The 23,581-nt window shown below is 40.6% G+C and overlaps 1 protein-coding gene across 16 annotated transcripts in view; it reads left to right on the top strand.

The window, feature by feature from the left end:
- ATP2B2 (ATPase plasma membrane Ca2+ transporting 2) overlaps window positions 1–23,581 on the top strand; it is a 389,757-nt gene that overhangs the window by 326,331 nt on the left and 39,845 nt on the right. For all 16 annotated transcript variants that reach the window (XM_066195263.1, XM_066195274.1, XM_066195265.1 and 13 more), the window contains 4 exons: window positions 12,160–12,401; window positions 14,087–14,321; window positions 20,003–20,182; window positions 21,150–21,237. In XM_066195263.1, coding sequence (XP_066051360.1) covers window positions 12,160–12,401; window positions 14,087–14,321; window positions 20,003–20,182; window positions 21,150–21,237 — 745 coding nt within the window. The remainder of the gene's footprint in view (window positions 1–12,159; window positions 12,402–14,086; window positions 14,322–20,002; window positions 20,183–21,149; window positions 21,238–23,581) is intronic.

Here is a 23,581-nt window from a genome sequence, read left to right as displayed (position 1 = left end):
TCTTAATCTGATTTTTTGTATTTTGTTCCCAGTGTTACACAACTGTGTAAGCAGTAAATTATGCATGAGACCAGCCAATGCAGGCCAAAGAATCTTTCTAAATATAAGCAAGACAATCGTCACCCAAATAATCTCCCCCAACGAATTTAAAACTTTTTATAAAACCCTTGGTAAGCATTTTCTCAAGATAAATTAGGCAGGGAAAAAAACCAACCTCTAGTGTCCATCTTATTTACTGTGTAAATAATAATTATTAGGGATAATAAATGATGCAGTTAATTGTCTGTGCTTCTAGCAGTGGTAATTAGCAGAAAGTAACGATCTTCACACATCTCATGCCATTGGAGCTGTGTAGAATGAGAGGTACAAAATCAGCTTTTCTCCTTAAATTAGCAGCTGACTTAATAATTGAAATAACTGTGTTTAGGGAAGGCTGAGGCGGGTAAAGCCTGGGACACGCCCTAAGCCCATCCTGCTCTTCCTGCCATTGACATGAGGCATTTGTCTTGCCAAAAAAACTGGGGCTTAATAAAATCTCTTTTTTTTTTTTTTTTTTTTGGGAGTTGTGAGGTGTGGAATGGAGTCAGCTGCCGTGGAAGAGGCTAATTTGGGAGCAGAAGAAGGGAATTTGGGAGCAAAAGAAACGAAAATGGGAGCAGAAGATAGGAAATTGGGAGCAGAAGAGGGGAATTTGGGAGCGGGGCCACCTTCTCCCTCTGCCATGTACCCAAAGCTGTGGGATTTGGTGCCCTGGTTGCCTCTGTAGGATTCCCTACAGAGGGACTCAGATGTTGGAGGGAGAAAATATGGGATAAATATGCTGGGACAGAGCTCATCCCCTCCCCAGTTAGCCAGAATTGTGACAAACTGGGCACCAGCAGCTCCCTCCCTTATTTCTGATTTTCTGCCAAAGAGAGAGGTGACTGTGCTGCCCCAGCAGCAAAAAATGGACAGAGGAAAGGGAGGTAGATAAATAAATAATCCTGCCTGACAAGTTATTCCCATTCTAGCCAAGAGCGTAAATTCCGTTTCTTCATTTTTACCACATTTCGTCATCTTTGTTTCGTCGCATTTCCTCAAGTGACAAAATCCATGGTAATAAATGCATCCAGGCCTTCTCTGCCTTCAGTTTGGTAATTGCAGATTCCGTTAATTCCTGTTGGAATCAATATTCACTGCAAGGTTTTAGTTAGTCGAAAATCACTTGAAAGCTTTTTGTTATTATAGTATAATTTTATACATTAGGGTTTGTTTTTTTTTTCCTTCTTGCTGGTATGAAAATGAATAAATTAGATTTTGAGCTTGCTATGGTGCAACAAATGTTTTTTTTTCCTATTGCCTTGCATAGAATTTTTTTCTCATGTTATTTACCTTATGTTCATGTCCTTATTCTGCACAAATCTTGTCCTGCCATGAGAAGATTCACTTGTGGGGATAAGCCCCAGCTCTACCCGAAAGTGCAGGCTTTAAAAATCATTTCTCCTGCAAGGTGCTCCACAGTGTTTTCATCAGGGTTTATAAATATTGCTTCTTGTCGTCTGAGCATTTTAGGACCTTTTTTTTTTTTTTTTTTTTTTTTCTTTTTGACACAATGAATGATTTGAGTGTGTTGGGCTCCTTTTCCTCCCTCTGACACCCTGCTGAGGTGGAGCTCTCACACCTTGTGTGATTGATGTGCTGCTGGGGATGTGGTGCTAACACTTTTCAGGGAATGTTCTCAGGGAGCATGTTTTCCTGATGGGAGCTTTTGTTTTAACAGGAGTGGGTATAAACGAATTACTTCAGGCACATTTTGGTTTAATGTGGGTTTTCTTTGTGCTCTCAGTCACAGGAACAGGAAGATAATACCTTCCAATGTGATGATTTAACACCAATTTCACAGAAAATGGTGGTGGTTTTATAAGGTACACAAACAGGCTGATTAGAAATCAATGTGGTGGGTGAATCACCTCAGAATGAAAGAGGAAATTAATTTCCTTTCAGATTTATATGGTGTAAATATATATTTTATATACAATGCAGTTTTAGTATGTTTTCTTTTTACTCTCAGAGCTCCAAAGCGGTTTATTCCTCTGGGGGGAAAAACAGTCAACAATCACAAAAAAACTGCAAATGGTACAAGATCTGAAGTACAATGGATCAGGAATAAAGCCTGTGGCAGCAAATGTGTTGATTTCAGAGCAATAAATGGCAGGAGTTATTTCCAGGCTTGAACAAGACTTTAAATTGACTTTCATTGCTATTCTTTGTGACTGACCTTGCACTTCACAAGATCTGTTAATTTGCTTTTAATGTAAGCAAAATATTCCATTCTTTTTTGAGTCACAGATCACTTAGAAAATTGGTATTAAATATATGATAAGTAAAATCTATGCTTCGATTTCCAGTTTCTGCTTTCTCCTGCCAGTGGAGCCCATTTTTCTGTCAAGCTTCGAGTTTTCTCTTCTTGTGTGTGAAGCTTTTGGCTCGTTTGGGATACAATCAATTTTATTTCTGGGTTATTTGTGAGTATAGGAAGGTGTCCAAAAATCTTGGGCCTTTCTGCTTTTAGAGGTGGTTCTGGGACAGCAGAACCTCTAGGATGGGTGGGATCCTGGAGAATTGTTACCAAGGATCCATTAGGGGCTTCCCAAAGACATGTGACTGGGATGGATCCAGATTCTCAAGGGCCTGGGACTGACAGGGAGCAGGCAGGAGATGAGTCCCACAAAATCCTTTTCCCAGCTGCAGTCTTGCAGAGGAAACAGGAATTTCTCAAAGGAAAGGCTGTTGGATTATTTTAACTTAGTCAGAGCCATCCAGTCCCTTAGCATCACTGAAAAAATGACAGAGCTGCTGTGCAGACACCTTGCATGGGAAAGAACCTCCTAGAAATTATAAAAATTTAAGATAAGTGGAAAAAGGACTGTGAGCCTGCCTTAACAAATGGAAGAAATGGAATGGGATAAATGGAATAAATCTGTGAGCCTGCCTTACCTGTGCAGGTGCAAACACACACAGCAATGGAGTGTGGCTGGCTCCCGGTGAGTCCACGTGGGGACATTGGGACATCTTATCTTTGGGAAGTTCTGGATGAGAGTTGGGCAGGAGATGTGGCTCCTTGGCCATAGCATGAAAGGAAAGTCTTGAGCATGTTAAACAGCTCCACTGCAGATTTTTTACATCGTTGTCATTTTTCTGTCCTTTCCATTTATTCCATCCCTTTCCATTTCCCCTCACTCCAAAGACTGGCAGTGCTCAGTGCTGGTGTGATAGGGGCTGTGCATTTGGAAGAGGCTAGAAACAAGATTTTTCTGGGAGAATTTTCTCTCTAAATAAGGACAGGGTGTTCCAGCTCTCCATCACTGCTGTCCCGTTTCCTCCTGAATGAATAATCAGGCACAAGTTGGCTGCACCCTCTGTCTGCTGCTCTGCCCAGCAAAGGCATAATTCCTGGTGTCCTGACAAGGAGAGGGCTTGGCCAGAGGACTGAATTTAGAATGCATCCCAAACATTATCCCACCAATCATGCAAAAAAATCCCTCTGAGAAAATACATTAGCTAGGCACTGCTCTGACAGATTATATCCACTTGAGCTCATCCATTTGCCTCCCAAACCCCGAACGGAACAAACCAAAACCAATTTAAAAATAGTTCCAGCTGATACGTGCTGGTAAAGAGGAGCGCGTTTTGTATCTGCAGTGAAATATCTGCTCTTGGTGTTTTTAGACTCCTTTGGAGATGGGTGCTTGAAGAGCCCTTCTCCTAACTCTGGAAATGAGTACTTTTAACAGAGAAAATCTGTAATTATGATGGGCTATAATCAGGAGCTTCAATCAAGTGAAAAAACTTCCTTTCTCATGTGGCTAGATTTGCTTTGCACCCACTAAATTTAGGGCCTTCGACCGTACAAACTGTTTGTAGCTGTGGTGCCACCAGAAAGGCAGCAAGCATTAAGATTAATCTTAGCTTTGGTCTTTCTAGAAATTTAGTTTTCCTATCTCGCTCTATTTAATAGAAAACCAGACAATCCCCAAAGCATTAAGTTTTCTGCATGTGAAAACTGAATGGACACCCGTAAATTCTCTTTATTTTATGGAAAATGCTCTTTCTTTTATAGAAATTCAGGTTTTTGATGCACATCTGTAAAGGTCACACATTTTCTGTTGTTTAATGCGTGATTAAAATCGTTTACATTATCATTATTATCACAGTTCATATTTTTCAGATGGTGGGACTGGGTTTTGGTAGATTTTTGTGCCGGGGGTGTTTGGTTGATTGTTTTTTTCCACTTCTAATTAGTTAAAAAAAGCCTAGAGGAGGTGATACAAATAGAAATGAGAGTGGGTAAATGTAGATACCATAGACTAGGTGACAGGTTTCACACACTGTGGTTGAAATTCATGCATGATGGCCAGACACGAGAGGCACTTCAGGCTCTGTTTTCGTATACCAGTGGAGGCGGGGTTTTTTTTAAAAAATATGCTTAATTTTGATTAAAAAAATTAAGCAGTTAATAAAAGGTGACAAGCTTTGAGGATCATGTGATCAGAATCATTGAATATTACTATTGACTTGGTGGGAGAAAGGGTTGAGGTGTGAGGGGAAAATCTGTTGATAAATGACTAAATTGTGTCGTCGAGTAGCTCCAAGGACATTTTCCAAATGTACAGCTCCTACTTAGACTGAAGAAAATGTGTCTCTGTTTCCTTAAACCTCAAAGGTGAGGTTTCAGCCCTAAGGCAGATGCTTTAAGGCTCTTAATGTTGGCCAATCCCATGTAAATCCCTGTGTTGGGTGCAATTTGGAAATTTGCTTTTTGAACTGAGGACGTTGCCTTGGGACTGGATTTTTCCTACCTGATGGGCTCCACCCCAGGCAGTTTCTGTCCCGTTTTCTCTGTCTGCGCCTCTCACAGAGCCAGTCTAGGACCAACAGGCAGTAAAACCTGAGTTTAACAGATCTAACCCAAGGTAGCAGCTCTTGGGTGCCATAAAGGAGGCACCAATTACAGCCCTGCGATTAGGTGCAGCTTCTCTTTTGCAATTCATGAGAAATGCTCAGCTTGGTGCTTACTCATGACAGTTTGGGAAGTGTTTGCCAAATACATTGAAGAATTCATAAAAGATCTACAAAATCTCTTAATCTGCTCTTAGTTTTTGCCAGTTTGGTTTAGAAATTGTCCCTTTGTCTCTCTGGTCTGGGTTCTGCTGATATCGGTAATGGGAGAAATGCTGAGGCTTTCTTTATAGCAAACTCAAACAGAATCCTCGTACTTGGACTATATTTAAAGTAAATTAGTCATTTATTAAAGTAAGTTTATAACTATTGCTGTGTCTAATTACTTTGATTATATAGGTTACTTGTCAACAGTTCTTGTTGCACTTAAAGCTGGGATGGCATTAGAATAAATCCAACGATTGCCAGTTCCCTGGCGCTGTACAAAAGGACAAAAGTGCAGGTTTTTGATGGCTGTATCTGGAAAGGGAACAGGAAATATTCCAAATTTAGTGCGAAATTGTCATGAAATAGCACGTTTTAAAGGAGTGTGGGAATGGGTTTGATCAATAACAATAGGAAGGTCCCCAAATACAGATTAATAATATCTTGTAGTGCAATAAATATGCCAAGACTCCTCTGAGGGAAATGGGAAGAAAAATCTGTTCCAGTAAAATTCAGTTTAAGCTCATCTGGAAACACCAAGGCTGGAGGACCCTAATCATAACTAAGAATTAATCAGTAGTGTCAGAACAAGGCAGAGTTCATTCTTTGCACTGTGGTGTGGTGTGTTAATGTACCCCCTGGTTAAATCCAGCCACAAATTATTGCCATTTGGAATGGAGAGATTTTTCAAAATGAGTTTTACTTTTTAAATTAAAAGACTTCCATCCTTTTGTTTTAATTATTTTTGTCCTGAAACGTAGACTATTTATTACAAAAGGAAAAATTTCAAATTAGACAATCAGACAGGGTTAGGAGATGGAGAGGAATAATTCATATCTTTGGGTTATGGAGTCACTGCTGAACTGTGATGTATAAATGTAACATCTCTGTCAGTGTTTGGCTCCTTAGAATAGGTAGTGTTAAATTACATGTTCAGGACCTTACGAATAGATATTCTTAGTTTTTAAAAGCTATCAGTTATTTATAGTTTCAGAAATCAGAAAACCTTGCCCTGGTCCAAATGAAATTATTTACGTAGATCAATGGGTGGTATCTAGCTTTGTTCAGTACTTCTGCTAGAGCTGTCCCTCTTTTTATCTGGTTGTGAAGCTGAAAGAAATAGTAATTTTTGTTTAAATTAGTGGTGAGGGTAGTCAAACATTGGCACAGGTTGCTTATAGAAGTTGTGAAGTTTCCCTCTCTGCAGATATTCAAAATCCCACTGGACACAGCCCTGAGAAACTCTAATTTTTCAAAAATTGTGTACAAACCTGGCATATCCATCTTAAATCAGTGAGAAGAATCAACAATTTTCATGTTTGTGGCAGTGTTTTTTGCCTTTTTCTTTTTTAAGTGAATCAAAGGCGGATACGTCCTTCAAATAAAAGGACAAAATATTTGCTATTAAAATTAAGGGGGTTTTACTACAAAAACTCTCTGTGAATGTGAAATAGGTGAGATTCAAAGAGAGGGGGACTGTCACACCAGACTCTCAGTCTGTTCTTCATGCCTGATTTCCCCTTCTTTCAGAGTCACTCGTGGAGGAATTCATGGGCTGTATCCCTTTTTTCGCCTGTCCCTGTTCTGTGAGCTGAAAGGAGCACGAGTCCGTATTCACTAAGCCACATCAGTGCTGCTCCCTCAGCTTTGCTGCTGGGAAATGTCACCCTGATCCATTGCATAATTCCAACTGGCCCCCTTTCAGGGGAGGATCGCCTTGCTGGAGTTGCAGGCAAGATGCTGAAATGCACCATTTTTATGTCAATTTCTAGCTGACCAAACTTGTCCCCGCCTGGAGCACCGGCAGGAGAATGGCGTGGTGCCACAGCATTACCTTGGTTGGGGCATCATTTTCAGGTGATAGGGAAAACCATAAAATAATTATCCTCCCAAAAATGAAATCATTACCCTGCATCCCAGCTAATCTGAGGCAGGAAGCCTTTGAATATCATCCAGCTGCTGTGGGAGAACGCTTTGTGCCAGTTGTACCTGGATAATTCCATCATTCTGCCTGCCGCACACATGAGCCAGACCTTCAACTGGTACAGGAATGAGACAAAAAATCCTGCTACCTTTTTTCTAGGAAGTTTGGGCAGACCTGGTATTTAAATAGGTTTAATAACCATGAGGGATACTCAACGTGGGGTAATTCAGGAGCCTCACCAACCACTACAGCAACCTCTTAATGTATAACTTGGTTATTATGAAATAATCTCATTTACATTTTCAATTCCAGTCTTCAAATTTTACATCCCTTGTCAGTGCTTCATTGTGCTTTCATTTGAGGTTGTCTAGATGTGGAATGAGCTGGCAATTCCTAACCTGTCAGCCAGGATTTGGAATACCTTGCCTTGGTTTTGAGGGGCTTTTGGTGGTGGCAGATGGGTGTGCAATGGGAAATTTTATTTAGTTGAGCAAAGTTTTCTATTCTTAATCCTTGGCTCAAAAAGACTCACCCCTTTCATTTTGCAGCTTTTCTCTAAGATAACCAGGCATTTCTAAATCTCTGTTGTTTTAGCTTGAAGTCAGTCGAAGGGAGATGTATCTGCAAAAAGCTGAAACATTTGGTTATAAATTAAGGTATTTTAATTTTGCTTTAGATGTCTTACATTGAAATATTGATTAAAATGATGTAGCAAGGGAATATCTCTGATAGGACCACAGTTCTTTAGTAGTTCTTTTTGCGGTATTAGGAATTAAAAAACTAAAAATATCGTGTGGTTTGGACAGCATTCATCCTTTCCTGTTATTTTAAATTTTACATATAATCTGTTTAATTATACAGAGAAAATTCCTGTGCATCCTGGTCCATTTTGTCTTTTGTGTGAGTAATTAGAGTATGAAGTGGAAACCTTTTGCAATTTAATTCTAAAAAGATTTTGTTTTCCTCTGTTTTCCTGTTGTGATGCTGGGTTGAAATAGAACACTCAATAGTGATATAGTATTCTAGTAAAGCTCATTTTTCATGGTAATAAATTACAATATTCAATGTCATTGTTATTCTGAAGGAGTAGTTCAACCTGCAGAGCACAGGAGAGTTACATACAACAAATTAAGAGTTCAGATATTATGGGAAATCCTGACATTTAAATGTGGAAGGACTACTCGGGTCTTCTTGCAGAGTCCTCTCTTCTCACATCAGAAGGGGCAGTGAGAAAAGGGAGGTTTAGTAAAGAGTAACGGCAAAAATGGGAATTATTTCCTAATCTAATTTTAGAAGTTGGAGTACCTCTTTAAGTTATGCCAGAATGTTATCGTTCTTCTTCAAAATTTTTATTAGTCAATTATTTTCCAATGAAACGATTCTGAAAATTCCCTTTGTAATCCAGACTCAGTATCAGGTCAGTACTGGCTTTGGATTGGCATTTTTAAGCCTTGGTAATGCAGCTGTACTTTGACCTAGAAACCTATTTCGATCTGCTGGGTGTAACTACGACTTTTTAAGCATCTGTCTAGGGGTTCTTCTACATGTGAGTGACTGCTCGTAATTGAAATGTTGTGGGTAAATAATCCAAAGGCTTGGGAGAAATGTTTGAAAAAAATTTTGCTAAGGGTCATGACTGGGGAAGGTCTTGGCTCAGTCCCTTCCGAGCAGGTGATGGAACAGATTGCAGGTGACTTGTGGGGAGCAGAAGGTCCTTGCTGGAGCTCCCCGTGGTAAATCTCAGCTTAAAGCCTTTCCCTCTTCCCTCTTCCAAGGGTTCTGATGCTTTTTTGGGCTACCGAGTGGGAGCTGAGGAAGTGCTCAGAGCCTCCTCTCCTTCCAGCTGCATTTTAGAAGTGCTGGAAGTGACGCCTTTTGGGGCTACCTAAAACCAGAGGCCAGACAGAATTAAGGGAAAAAAAAAGCTGTTCTATTTATTGAAGGGCCTTCAGGTACATTTTGGGCAAATGAAACCCCCCAAGGGCCACACCCAAAAATGGACGACAGGTTCTCACACTTTGATCAGTTTGGTCCATTTGCACACTGGGGGTTAATCCTCCAATTCCAGCTTCAGGTAATGAAGTCATTCACCCCAAGTTTGCTGCCCCCAACTCACTTTAGTTTCCATCTCTGGGGCCTGAGGCAGTGAGGTGTCCTTGACTGCCAGGCCTGGAGAGGAATTGTTGTGTCTGCCCAAACTGGGGAAGCAGCAGCTCCCACTGTGTGTGTGGATTTTAGAGTTCTACACTAAAGAACTGCAGGATTAAAAATAGATGAAAAATATGAAAGCTAAAATTCTAAGGCATCAGTTCCACCCTCTGAGGAGTCACTGAAGCTGTTCCCCAGCGAGTCCTTCTAGAGTAACCCCGTTAGGCTGTCCTTGTTTTCCAGGTGCCATGAACCACAGAATTCAGTGAGAAATAAATTTAGCTCCAGCCCAGCAGGAAGTTTCAGAGGCAGCAGCTTCTGCAAGAGATTGTCAAGAACAATCTGCGAGGATGCTGCTCCTGGCATATAGATTTTGAGCTGGAACAGTGCAGGGAAGGAAGTGCTCCGTGCCAGCTCTCAGCACCATATGCTTGCCCCTAATGTAATGCACAAAGAATATGGAGACAGCAGCTGCTCTGCAGGGAGGTGGCCACTTGTTAGATTTTAAAACCTTTCCGAAGTGTCTGTTCCTTTTCTTTTCACGGGTACTTCCCCCCTCCCCCCCCTCCCCCCCCTTTGCTTACGTATTTGCATTCAAAAGATGTTCCCTGAAAGAAATCTATTTTTAGGTAAGAACAGGGGAGTGTGATCTACTTTTTGTTGAAATAAAGGGAATTTTGGAAGGACTCTGATCCTTCCTCACAAGGGTTTTGTATTGGGAAATGTGGGCGGGTTTTTATTTTCTTGATATCTGTTGGCATCAAGGCATGATGAAATCATATCTATAAATTATTGTCTAGGGTTGTCCGACTTTGATGGAAAACTTTGTCTTTCTTTGGATTCCAGGAGTGTTCCAGTGGCCTCATCTCATTCACATTTAATTCAGTGACAATTTTCACTGAGTTCAGTGGCAAAGGGAAGCATCAATGAGCATTTAGATCTAAAATGAAGAGAGTTGGATTTAATATGCCCAGAGGAATGGATCTTCCCTGGCACCTATCACCACCCAGGCACTAAAGCTGGTTGCTTTGAGAAACCTGAAGTTCCTGGCAGGTTTCAGGAACCCTGTGCCTCCAATGCCAGGAAAACAAAGCTTATTTACATAAACAAAACTGAATTTTAAAAGGTATTTTTTTGACTCTGGAGATTTTCACATCCACTGAATTCCAGCTACACCTGACTATGAGCACTTGCACTCTGAATCAGGGATTCTTAAGTGAATTTGAGAATCCAGAGGGAAGTTACATCACAATATAATGAGGTTAGAGCAGGACAAGTTGTTATAGCAGGTAATAAAATTAATGTATCACACTGGCATTTTTGCTGAATGTCAGTGTTTTACAGTGACCCTGGAGTGATGTTAAAATGTCATAGCAACACCAGAGTGACCCATATTAGTCAGTAAAAATGATGGTTCAGATAAAAGAAAGGTTTTACAATCCTTTTTGGAAGGATAAATCTCTTTCAGTCAGAGATCTTTGGTTATTCTGTGTTGTTCATCATAGCTGCTTCTCTCTGAAAAAAAAAAATGACATTAATCTACCTGTCACCAGGTATCAATCTTCCCGCTGGTAGGGAGATGATTCTTTTGAAAAAAATAATATTTATTTGTTTACTTCAGTTCTAGACCAGTCTGTTATCACCTATCTGACCTTCATTTTTTAAACCAGCGGCAATCAGTTGTTTTCTGGAAAAATGAATTATTAATGCTTATTTTAAAGGTCCCTTTCTGTGGCCATACTTGTTGCAAGGATTCAAATCCAGTAGGATGGGTGATCTGCAGTTTTAATCATTCCCTGTCTGAGCTCTCATCCCAGTGAGGGACAATGTAGGTAGGGAATTCCATCTACTAGTAATCCCATTTCTGAAGTAAACTGGATTTTAAAGTGAAATTAAACACGGATTCTTAATACAGTCCTGCAGTCCTAATTCTGCAAAATGGGAGGTAAATGTTTAACTCACATTGAAAATGATGATTTAGAGTTTTGGCTTGAGCCAAATCAAAACCCGTTTTCCATGCAAATTAAAGCCGTGAGCTGATTTCCTGTTTTTATTGCCATAACAGGAGTTTAGCCTTGGCTTAAGGGACCCTTTCCTAATTCTCTTGAGCATATGAAAACCTAAGTTATCAATAATTTATTTTTCACACATTGACCACTTGAAGCCTGGGGTTTTGGCACAGGAATATTTTGTTTGGGGTATACAACGCTTCCAAGAAACTATGTAAATTAAGAGTTTATTTCTGTTTTGAAAGGGAATTTAAAGTCTTCCTTGTCCTTCCTTCTCTCCTTCAGAAAGGCTGAGAATTGGTAGAAGTTGCACAGTGTTCAGCCCACTTCATTTCCTCTAACATTTGTAGAATTTATTTGTCTGAAGCAGCAGACTAAAGTAATTCTAGAAACGGATATATTAGGACATAGAACTGTTATTTTATGGATGTTTTTTTTCACTGAAATTTGTTGTTATGGTTGGATGGAGATTTTTATTTTTAAGTAAAAAAAATACCTGGCAGGAGAAAAAAATGATAGAGCTTTCTTTAACTGACTTTTTAAGGTGTGAAAATCAGCAAACCAATGGAATTCTAAGCCAGAGAGAGAAGGAAATCCTCTGTTCATGACAAGTGAGAATTGCTTGGTTTTCAGTCTAAGGAAAGTTACTTCCTTTTTCATGGATTGCCCAACTATCACACGCTGCCAATGCCTAATTCAAGAAAAAAGACATACAAGAGACCAAATGTAGCAAATATTGTCTAGAGAAATGTTTCTTGTTGCAAGGAGATTCAGTCTGTTGGAGCTCCATGGAATTTTTATCTTGCTTTTAAAAACTGGAAGACTTGTGGCTGCACAGCTCCGATATTGAGCTGTACCCTGTAACTGATGAATTGTGAAGTTAGAGAAATTAGAGAAATTATTCTCCAATTTTATTTTTTTTTCCCCTCTCTCCAGCCACCAGAAAAAGAGGGTGGGCTGCCTCGCCAGGTGGGCAATAAGACAGAGTGTGGCCTCTTGGGGTTTGTGCTGGATCTGAAGCAGGATTATGAGCCCGTCAGGAGCCTCATCCCTGAGGAGAAGCTCTACAAAGTTTACACCTTCAACTCCGTGAGGAAGTCCATGAGCACGGTCATTAAAATGCCCGACGGCAGCTTCCGCATGTACAGCAAAGGAGCTTCCGAGATTGTCCTCAAGAAGTAAGTGCACTGCAGCCGTGGGTGTTGGAGTGTGAATCCCCCTGGGCCAAATGCACACAGTCCCAGGACTGTCCAGAAATGTGAGGAGTGAATCAGAACCTTCAGAGAAACTAAAATACGTAAATCCACACAGATGTGAGGTAGAAATGCAAGTCTAGTTTTAAATAAAGGATTTTTAAGTGCTTTAAACAAATAAGAGTCTGTGTCAGTAAGTAAGAAAAAGACCTACTACATAGTTTATAGTTCAGTAACATGGCCTTTTGCAAAGCTAGTTGAATTCTGGTTATAAAAAAAAATAATGTAACCTTGCTAAAAATTCCTGGGTGGAGCAGACAGAATTATATCCGTAGAATTTGTGTAAGAATTTGCGTTTGCCTTCGTGCATCAATTTTGGCTTAGGACAGGTCCAACACTGTTGTAAGAAAAAATCGTGTTTAAGCCTGATTGGCTAAAAGCAGAATAAAATGCACTGAGAATGTTGGAACAGGCAGAGGAGACTCGGGGAACATCACAAATACTTCTGTCCCTGCTGCTGCTTCTACTGCTGCTGATAAGATGGTACCACTTCTGCTTGGGACTTAGAGACTCCGTGTTAGAGATTTTCTGCATGCTGGCTTCGGCTGTAACAACTCTCCCTTCATGAGGCTGATTTAACTGTGCAATAAAGGACTTTGCTTTTACAACTACCCATCGCCATAGTCTTCAATGAAGACGCCCCAAAATCTTGCCACATGGCCTCGTTTTTCCAAAATGCAAAGCATCCCGCCACCAATTCGTGGGAATTCTGGTCTTTGGAATTGAAGTGTGTGACACGCTTTAGCATCATAATCTTTTTTTTTTTTTTTTTTTTTTTTTAGTACTTCCAGGAAATTGGCTTATTTTTCTTACCAAAGAATTGGGTCTGCTTTTGGTAATTTACAAATGGATTCTTGACATTCAATCCATTTGGAAAATAAGCACTTTTCAATTTCACTGTAAGTTGTCAGCTCGTTAATTATTGAGAAAATAACATGTGAAGAGCTCTTGGTGTCTGTGAAATAAGTTACAAATTCTGTCTGCTATTTTGGTAGGGAATCTTCTAGAAATTTACAGCAGAAACTTAAAACCTGACATCAGAAAAGGAAAGAATTGACTAAAATGAGCTTATACCGGAAACACTTTGGCAGTCATGCAGATGCACACGCGATGCCTTTTCGGGACTACCTAAAAACAGAGGCCAGACAGAATTAAGGGAAAAAAAAAAAAAAAAAAAAAAGCTGTTCTATTTTTTGAAGGACCTTCAGGTATATTTTTGGCAGACAAATCCCCCCAGGGGCTACACCCAAAAATGGACAACAGGTCACGGGTTTTCACACTTTGATCAGTTTGGTCCGTTCGCACATTGGGGGTTAATCCTCCAGTTCCAGCTTCAGGTAATGAAGTCATTCACCCCAAGTTTGCTGCCCCCAACTCACTTTTGTTTCCATCTCTGGGGCCTGAGGCAGTGAGGTGTCCTTGACTGCCAGGCCTGGAGAGGAATTGTTGTGTCTGCCCAAAATGGGGAAGCAGCAGCAGCTCCCACTGTGTGGGGGGTTTGGAGTTCTACACTAAAGAACTGCAGGATTACAAATAGATGGAAAACATTAAAGCTAAGATCCTGAGGCATCACCACTCAGTTTTTATTCTCTTTTCCTTGCCCAAACCAGGTGTTCCAGGATCCTCAACGCGGCCGGGGAACCCCGGATCTTCAGGCCCCGCGACAGGGACGAGATGGTGAAGAAAGTGATTGAGCCCATGGCCTGTGATGGGCTGAGAACCATCTGTGTGGCTTTCAGAGACTTCCCCAGCAGCCCTGAGCCTGACTGGGACAACGAGAATGACATCTTATCTGACCTGACCTGCATCTGTGTCGTTGGCATTGAAGACCCAGTAAGGCCAGAGGTACATCCAATTTTTATCTTATATAAAACAGAACATAACCTAAATGGCAGGTTTCTTACAGGTTTTATCTCTTTTTAAAATTAGCTCTGTCAAAGAAGCTGAAAATCAGCTTTAGAAATGGGTTTTACTTGATAAAAAGGCAAATAATTAAGGTGATAAAATTCAACTATCAGTCAGCTGATATTTAAATAAAAGAATAGAGGGCTTTTTGCACTGCAGGACTGAGATGATCAGCAGAGGTTTTGTAAAGCTCCCACATGTTAAAGAATTTTCCTTTAATGTGCAGTGCGGTGCAACTCTGAACGTAGGGAAGACAAGTGCAGTGATTAAAATTGCCGTGATTATAATGGCTGTTTCCAGAGAAACTGGAGTTTTGCCATTTATTGTAATAGCTGTCATTTTACTTAAGACTGTACCTGGTAACTACTCAGGAAAAGTTGTTTTTAATGTTGTATTTCAACAAGGAAAGGCTGAAGTTGTCGTGAATATCACATTTACTGGGCTGGTACAAATATGCATAAATTTTCAGCTCAACTCATCTGAGTAAATCAGTAGTAGGAATGCACATGGGAAGCACATCCCTGCTTCGACCCTTGAAAATTATATTTCTACAGGAATATAAATGGTTGGGTTGGAGAATTCTGATCTCTCTATTTGGTGCTTGATAATTAATGGAGGGTTATTAATTCCATGTTAGGGTTTGGAAATGGTGACAGTAACTTTGGAACTAACATGACACAACCCCAGGTACCAACTGCACAAATGTGCCTTGCCTCAGAATGGATTTTATTGGTTTTGTTTTTGTTTTTGTTTCTCAATATGAAGGTTGAAATATAAAGTAAATCTTGCTTAGGTGACAACTGGATGATAAACTCCTTATCTCCACAAAGAGCAGATAAACAGCATCCACTTTATCTGCCATCAGATGGTCTCTTGCTGCTAATCCATCTGTCCCCACGTCTGACATTGCCAGGCTTTCAAAATGTTGGAAAATGTCCTTTAAAAGTTCTGTCTGCAGTGCTCCTTTAATGCTCCAGCTCACAAAATGGATATTTTGCAGAAAATATTTGCAGAAAATATAGGTATTTTCAGAAACATTTTGTCAGTGGCCACTGGAGCTGTGAATCAATCCTCTCCCCCTCCTAAATGAAATCGCGATCCATGTTAGAAACCAGCTTTAAGTCAGGCTCCGTGTGGTGTGACAGACTGAGGGATCGGGGAGCAGTGGGATCTGCAGTTATTATGGAAAATAGCCGCAAACGCTCCTTTCATGTGATTGTTCGGAGTTCTGTAAGAAAACTGCTCTTATCTTGCAGGGAATAATTTATTGGGAGCTTGAGGTAAAAGTGAATAGTTCTGCTAAAAATAGAGTGCAAATCTGATTTCTATGTAAAAAATCAAAGAGATGAAGGCAGGAAAACATCTTATTTCTAAATAAACATTTGAATATAGTATTGAATTTCTTGTAGGCCAGCACCAGAACATGCAGGAACATTTCTACTTTAGTGAAAGACACACGATAAAATATTGTAATTTCAGAATTTTAGCATTTTTGGACATTTGGGGTTTGGGACTTGGGTTTTTGTTTTTTTCCACCTTGCTCATTTTGACTGTTTCAAAGTGGCAATAGCATGAAAATATTTAAATTATTACTACTCTGCACATTATAAGAATCAGTACCTAAGGGGAAAGAAATGAAACACTAAACCTGAGCCAGGAGAAAAACATGAAGTTCAGAAAACTCTCTAGGTTTGGAATATCTGACTTTGTTGGAAAATCAATGTGCATATGTGAAATCCCCATTGCTGATGCAAAGAGTAAGATGTTGAGCAGTTTTTGGGAATATTTTGCCAAAATGAAATCTGCTCATTAAATTGATTCCCCACTGGAGAAATTTATGCATTTTCAAACTGCTTTCTGTAGAAAAAAAAAAAAAAAAAAAAAAAAAAAAGACAAAAATTGGAATTCTTAGTAAAAGTGCTTTTTTTATCAATATCCTCTGTATTCATGGGTGTCAGGGTATATTTGGATGGAGGTGATGGATCAGGTAATTCCAACAAAAAATGTCCCCATGCTGGCAGCCTTCAGCTTCCCTTCAGTTACACTCCTGTGTTTCCGGGGTAAGGATTTTCCTTTTCCCTGAGGTGGTGTTTGTCTGTTCCATGGACGCTGGGCAGGAGCTCCTGTGGGACACACTCCTGTGCATCCAAGGAGTGATTCCATGTGGGAATACCAGCTGTTTTGGAGGAGTCCTTCCTCCCTTCTGCTTCCAGGGCTATTTTTGGGATACTCAGGAAGCTTTCTGGCACTCACCTCTCCCCCATACACCAAAAAACCCAATTTGAATGAGTTATTGATGTCTAACAACTGTTCAGTTTTCTCTGGAATGCCCACCACGGACACCCGTGGCTTTTTTGTATTCCCAGGTTAATTCAGACACCAGCTTAGTCATCAGCAGCTGCTGGATTTAGCAAGCACTGAACTACTTGCTTGATATTTATATTTAGTGGATGTGGTTTTTTATTTTTCTTTGATAAACACTCAGGAAGAGAACAAACAGAGTGATGCCCTTCTCCTGGAGAGATTCTCTGTTGATCCTGACACTCTTTCTGGCTTGATTTTAATGAGCCTGAACTGGCTCACACTGATCTGCCAAAAAATGCCTCCCGTCTGTTATTTCTGGGAGATGAGCATAAATCCCTTCCAAAAATCTCCTATTTATTTGTCACCTGATTGGGAAAGATATCCCTGCATTGGATACTTCATGCACGCCTGCTTGCATTGGGAGTTTTGCTTTGCAGAGGGGAAAATAAACAAAAAAAAATTGTGAAATGTGTACTTAAGCTCTGCAAAACTGATGGAAAATATCTGCTTCCTCTGCCCACTCAGTCTGCCAACACTCTTTCTCCCTTACAGCAATAAAAAAAAAATGAACAATATTTTAACAGTAATTACTGTACACACTATTAAATCAGATACCACCCACCAGTTGTCCAGAAAATGACAGGAGAGGAAAACAGAATGATTTCTCCAGTTAGATGTGAGTTTGAGGCGTGTTTGCAACTGGAGCTGTCCTCCCCTGACCTTGTTTAACAGGACTGACACTTCATGGGTATAACCCTTTTCTGCTGCTTGCGCCGTAATTTATTTTTCTCCTTCATGGTCCATCCCCTTGGGATGGTTTTCCAGATTTCCATCTAAATCTGTCCTGTCCTATTCATGAGGGTCACCACAGCTCCAGTGGGTACCAAAAGCATTTCCAGTTGACAAATGGGATTTAGGCAGGATTATTAATGTGAAAACTGGGGAGATCAGGGGTCATTTGCTTAAGGAACAGATTGAAACTGATCGTACATTCCCCTACAGAAACCTATTTCACATCACTGAAAGGCTTCAGGGCTAAATCATTTTTCCAGGGTGCACGATTTGTGGGGAAATATTCCCAGTTAGAAGTGAGGAAATGGGAAGATAGAGCTCAGCTCCTGAGTTCTACCCTTGATTTTGTGACCTGTGTTGGCAGAGTCCTACAAACAGCACGTCCTGTGGACACACTCTGAAGGTGGAGGGATTTTCCTGGGTATCCTGGGGAAAGTGCTGCTCTGGTCCTCACTGAGGAGTTGGTTTAGGGAGGCATTTTGGAAAACAGGAACTCCACAAACTGTCTTTAATAAATATTCACAAACATGGTATGAAATTATTCCCAGATTGGGAGAACCATTATCTCTGGTGTGATGGAGGGGTTTAGGGTTTTCAGGGCAGACCCAGAGCCTTCCTGGCCCCAGGAAATCCCTCAAAGCCCAAGATTTGCCACACTGGCTCAGAGCAAGGGGGTTATCATAAATGCCCTCACTGGTGTCCCCTACTTGTGGCTACAGAGAAAATGAAAATATGTGGAAATGCATAAAATTAGCAGTGTAATGCTGGGGATGGTGTCTCCTTTTCTTACCATTCCCTGCACTAATGGATGAGATGAATCCACTCCAATTGGCATTGAGTTCCACAACACATTTATGTCTGTTCTGGAGGTTGTGATCAGCAAGGTGCACTGAATACAGACAGTAACATCCATTTTGATATCTTTTCTGAAGTAGTTGTGGGTTTTTAAAATATTTTTAATAATTGTGCATTTCCATCTTCTGAGTGAGGCAGTTCAGTTCCCTGTAGGTCTGTGAAGGTCTTCAGCCTTCATGATGAATCCTGGAGTGCTGTAGACTCTTGTAGGTAGAAATGAAATTTCGAGAAGTGGTGCTGTGCTGAAGAATGACATCCAGGCTGTTCTGGACATGTTAAACATGTTCCTTATTCTCCCACTTCAAACAATATTGCTGTTTTGCTCTTGAAGAAATCATAACAATAATGCAAAATAGTGCAAAAATGTGATGAGACAGAATTAATTGGTTAGTGAAATTTACTTAGAAATTATCAATAATTAGGATGTAGTTTAAGGGAACAGAATTGTTCCCCAACTGAAACTGAGCTGTAAACATGGAACCTTTCTATAGCCTCCATTTACCAAAGCAACTGCATTAAAACAGCTTTATTTAATTATTAGGAATCAATCTTTCCTTCTAATTTCTGAAAACTTTCTTTTTTTTTTTTTATTTAAATAAGATGTGTGTGATGCCAAGTCAGAATGGAGCCCCTACATTAATCTCTCAGCCCCTGTTACACCTTGAATTCTCTCTCCCTGATACATTTCCTGTGCAGCAGAAGTTTATCTCATGCAGAAAAGGTATAAGTAAAGTCAGGCTTCATTTTTATGATTTTGAAATGCATAAAATACTAATTTTAAACTTCTGTATTTAGGAATTCCACCTGTTGATAAGCATGAATTAAGTTGTGCTAAGTCACAATAACTTCAAAAATCTTGTTGAAAGGATGGTTTGGATCAGAAATAAAATCATTTTCGGTACAAAATGTTTGCATTCTCCATTCATATTCACACCAGTTGAGTAGTTGTATTCAGCTTGCTGAAGGTCAAAAAAGCTGCAGAGCACTCATTTTTATTCAAGTCAGGAGAAAATGTAAGGAACTGATCTAAAAGATATTTTTTGTTCTTCTTGATACACAAGATTTGCCTTGCCTGTGGAGTAACCCCAACTCCACAACAGTCAAGTCACAATAAAACATGTCTGATTCCTCTTTCTGCTTCAGGCATTTCTTAGCCTGAATTTTTTCTGGATGGAAACACCTGCCTCGTGTTTTATCTCTGATCCAGGAGTTCTCTTTGCCCTTGCCTTGCTTCTGTGATGCCTTGGAGTGGCTCCCTAGAGCAGAGGCTGGGCAAGGTCAAAGAGAATAAAGTGGGGATTTATTGAAGGCCTTCAATAGCCACAACCTTGGGCAATCAGAGGCTGCACCCAGCAGGGACAGTGGGCATGGGTTTTTCAGACAATTCTCAGTTTGGTCCGTTTATATATCAGGGGTTGATCCTCCAATTACAGCTTCATGTAATCAAGTCATTGACCCCCAGTTTACTCCTCCCCATTCATTTTTATTTATGCTTTTCGAGGCCTGAGGCAGTGAGGTGTCCTTGAGTTCCAGGCCTGGAGAGGGATTGTTTTGTCTGACCAAAACCTGAAGACAGTAACTAACACTCTATATGGAGTTTAGAGTTATGCACTAATGCAGTGCAGGATTTGAAAAATATAAAAGCTAAAATGCTGAAGCATCATCTGCAGGTACCAGAAGCCATCCGGAAGTGCCAGCGAGCCGGGATCACCGTGCGCATGGTCACTGGGGACAACATCAACACTGCACGTGCCATTGCCATCAAATGTGGCATCATTCACCCTGGAGAGGACTTCCTCTGCCTCGAGGGGAAGGAGTTCAACAGGAGGATCCGAAATGAGAAGGGAGAGGTAAATAAAACCCAGCGAAAACACCAGGATGTTCTCCTGCACTGCTGCGTGCCTCATAAGAGTAAAGACTGCTTGGAAAAATTCCTGCATTTTTCTCCCACTAAATTTTTGCTATTCAAAACAGCCGTGAAATTCCAGTCTTTAGTCTTCCAGGATCAGTTTAGTGCTGGCCTAATTCTGCAGTTTTTAGAGCCCCTGCACTACTCCACAAGAAATCAAAACTAAGCCCATTAAAGCAGGTTTACGGCAAGGAGGAGAAGGAACTCAACAGCAATTTTGCTCCTAAAAATGCAATCTGAACTGAGAACCATCTCCTCTCATTTCTTCAATTTATTCCACTTTCTCTAATGTACTCACAGCAATGATTTGCGTTTAAAAAATCTATCCTTTGGAATATTTTTAACTCCTCATCAAAGATGGAGCTCAAACACAGTTCTAAAAAAGAAAAATCTCTGCCGGCTCTTGAGTCCATCATAAATGAGCGGATACAGTTATTTTCTCTGCTTTGATGGGTGGAATCCTTGGAGTGTTAATAAACGCAACAGGTTTGGTTTTGTTCCTGTTGCTACGCAAGAAAATCTTGCCGTTATCGGTGCTAAATGAAGGATTTGGATTCTCATGTGGAGTAGAACACCAAACTTGTAAACAGGTCTGATCAGCTTTGAGAAACTGCTCCATCCTTTATCTAGAGCGATGATTCTGGGTGGAATTATCCATAAAGATGATAAGAAAGGCTGGTTAGGTATTGTGGAAAAATTTACCTGTGTTAGCCAGCAACTGAGCCCTATTAGTACTGGCCTTGTCTTCTCTTGTAGTATTGATGGCTGCTGGAATTCTTCTGTGCTCTTGGAGAAAAGCTGCATGTTTGAGCAATGAGGGGAATTTTCAGACACAATAACATAAATTCTGCTCTCACAGGCCAATGGTTTTACTGTTTGGGTTATTTTTTTGTGTTCACCCCCTGCAGATCGAGCAGGAGCGGATTGACAAGATCTGGCCAAAGCTCCGGGTGCTTGCTCGCTCTTCCCCCACAGACAAACACACTTTGGTGAAAGGTGGGTGCAAACTGCTTTTGTGGGGGTGGAAGTCAGTGATAAAGGTGTTGAAGCACATCATCTGCTTTGATTTCAGTGTTACAAATCCACCTGAGTTGTCATATGTAACTGCACATCCCGACACCACACAAGGAAGCTTTTTTGCACTCTTGTGTTTGTTCTACCTCAGACTTGACATGGAAAATGATAGGAAACTCCTTGGAAGGAATAAGAGAACTACCAATAAGATGCCCGGCAGGTGGATTTAGGCAATCTCATATTTGCCTTGTGACTTTTAATTGGAATGAGGCTTGAGCTGGGAAGGGAAAATGTGCATTTGGTGGGCAGAAAGAAAATATTGCTGGGAAACAAGATATTAACAAGAAGGGACGTAAGTATTTTGTCTTTGTCTGCACTGCTTTATGAGGGAAACAAGAGCAATCTCATTCAGAGTGCATCCAGTCACTCCAGTGCATCTCTTCTCCCACAATTATCTTAAAGAGTTCAAAGAGAAAAAAAAAAACCCTTTTCCTGTTACAACAGCAGTTATTGGGATGGGGGAACTGGGAGCTGCCCAGTGGAGATGGGGATTTTCAGCCAATTCCATTTTTCCTGTAGGCTCATCTAATTGTGTGATTTGCCTTGGCTTCCTTTAGATTCCTGTATCTTTAGAATCTGTCCTATAGGACCTGCACCATACAAACTCCGTTCTCTCACCACGCTGTCTGCAGGTGGATGCTTCCATTAAAGAGGGATTGGTTTGCAGTTTTTTCTTTTGATGACTTGACATCTTGCTTAGTTGACTTTGAGGATCACACTTCATGGCTGATGAAATCAGGCAGTTTCTGAGCAGAAATAACCTCATTTTTGACCATGCTCAGGTGGAAGCCCCATTAGCAGATTGCTGCTTCTTGGCTTCCTGATGAAGAAAGATTTGGAATATTTTGCTAAGGCCCTGGGAAGTCTGGAGAACCCTTTTAACAATTCTTGGAGCAACTAAAGTTTAGGCTAAGATCCAGCCGATCACTTACCTGTTTTCAGCTGGTTGACTGCTCCAGTAATAAACCCAATTTAGGTGAGAAATCCTTTAGTTTTCCTTTCCACAATTCCATACATGACTGATTACAAAGGCTTCTGAGCATCGCAATTTTAAAAAATGCCTAAAATGACTTCAGAGCAGAAGTTCCACTGTGAATTCCAAGACTGGATCAGTTGAGTCCTTTGGGCTTGAGGCCAGTTGGTAACACGGATCATTCCAGGGAACTCTGGAATGGTGCTGGATAGGGCAGCTGGAGACAGAATGTATCATCTCCATCCCACCCTTTTATATGTATATCTTATAATGTACACCATTTATCAGTATGGCAGTACCTATGCGTAAATAATGTGCATTTCTGGGGGAGGTGTGCTCCAAAATAGTTTTCCAGCAGGGGTTTGTTCAGGATTGGAATAGTTTGGAGAGCATTTTTATCTCAGTGGGTCAGTGTTAGACCTGCACAAGGTCAGCTGAAGTCTCCTGACCAGTGCATCCCAAATCCTGCGTTCCAGCTCTCCAAGAACAGCCCTTGTTCAGCCCAACAGCTGATTTGTTTCAGAAACACAACAATTTGTGTTTCATTAAGTGGATTAACCAAGTCCCTCGGGAGTGCTTGTCTGAATCATTCAGGATTTTCCCTCAAGAGGAGAAGGAAACCTTTGCCTGCCAGGGTAATTGAAATCAATAGAGAGCTGGAGAAAAAAGGAGCAACAAATAGTTGATGGTTTGTAGCACACGCACTTTGACAGCCCAAAAGATATTTACTCCTGCTGAATGCCACATGCCAGTAACACAATTATCGTTTTGATGATGTGACAAGGTCGAGAGAGCAATTAAGTGTCTTAACAAAGTTCAAGAACGAGTCTGTGGAAATCATAAAGGAATTTTTTGCCTGGTAATACTCCAAGGGCCTTTAAAAGTTACAAGAAACTTTAAATGTTCACTAGTTTTGGGCCTCTTGTTAAAATGTTATGTTTTTCTCAGACACTTGAGGGATTGAGAGGATTTTCTCCCCTTTGATGTATTCTATCTGCTCTAGGCTGAAAACACACATCAGAAAATAAACTTTTTTTTTGTATTTAATTTTTAATGACATACAGCTGCTGGAGGGAATCTTTTTTCTCCTTAACATAGCACAATCCCACCCAGCAAAAGGATCATTTTTATTTTTCACTTTTGTTTTCACTGCTGCTCAGGGAGCAGAGAAAGGCATGGTTCAGCATTTCAGCCTGGGCAGACACTTGCAGTCAAACACTTATGGCTTTGAAGTGGAGGTAGATTGGAAAAACACCCATCAGAATGGTTTATCATCACAAACTGCTTCAGTGA

Source organism: Chamaea fasciata, unplaced genomic scaffold (assembly GCF_029207755.1).
Source record: "Chamaea fasciata isolate MVZ Bird 193981 ecotype frontalis unplaced genomic scaffold, bChaFas1.0.hap1 SCAF_13, whole genome shotgun sequence".
In the NCBI taxonomy this organism is placed as follows: domain Eukaryota; kingdom Metazoa; phylum Chordata; class Aves; order Passeriformes; family Sylviidae; genus Chamaea; species Chamaea fasciata.
The sequence above is the reverse complement of the archived record's forward strand: the minus strand, read 5'-3'. Positions and strand labels throughout refer to the sequence as shown.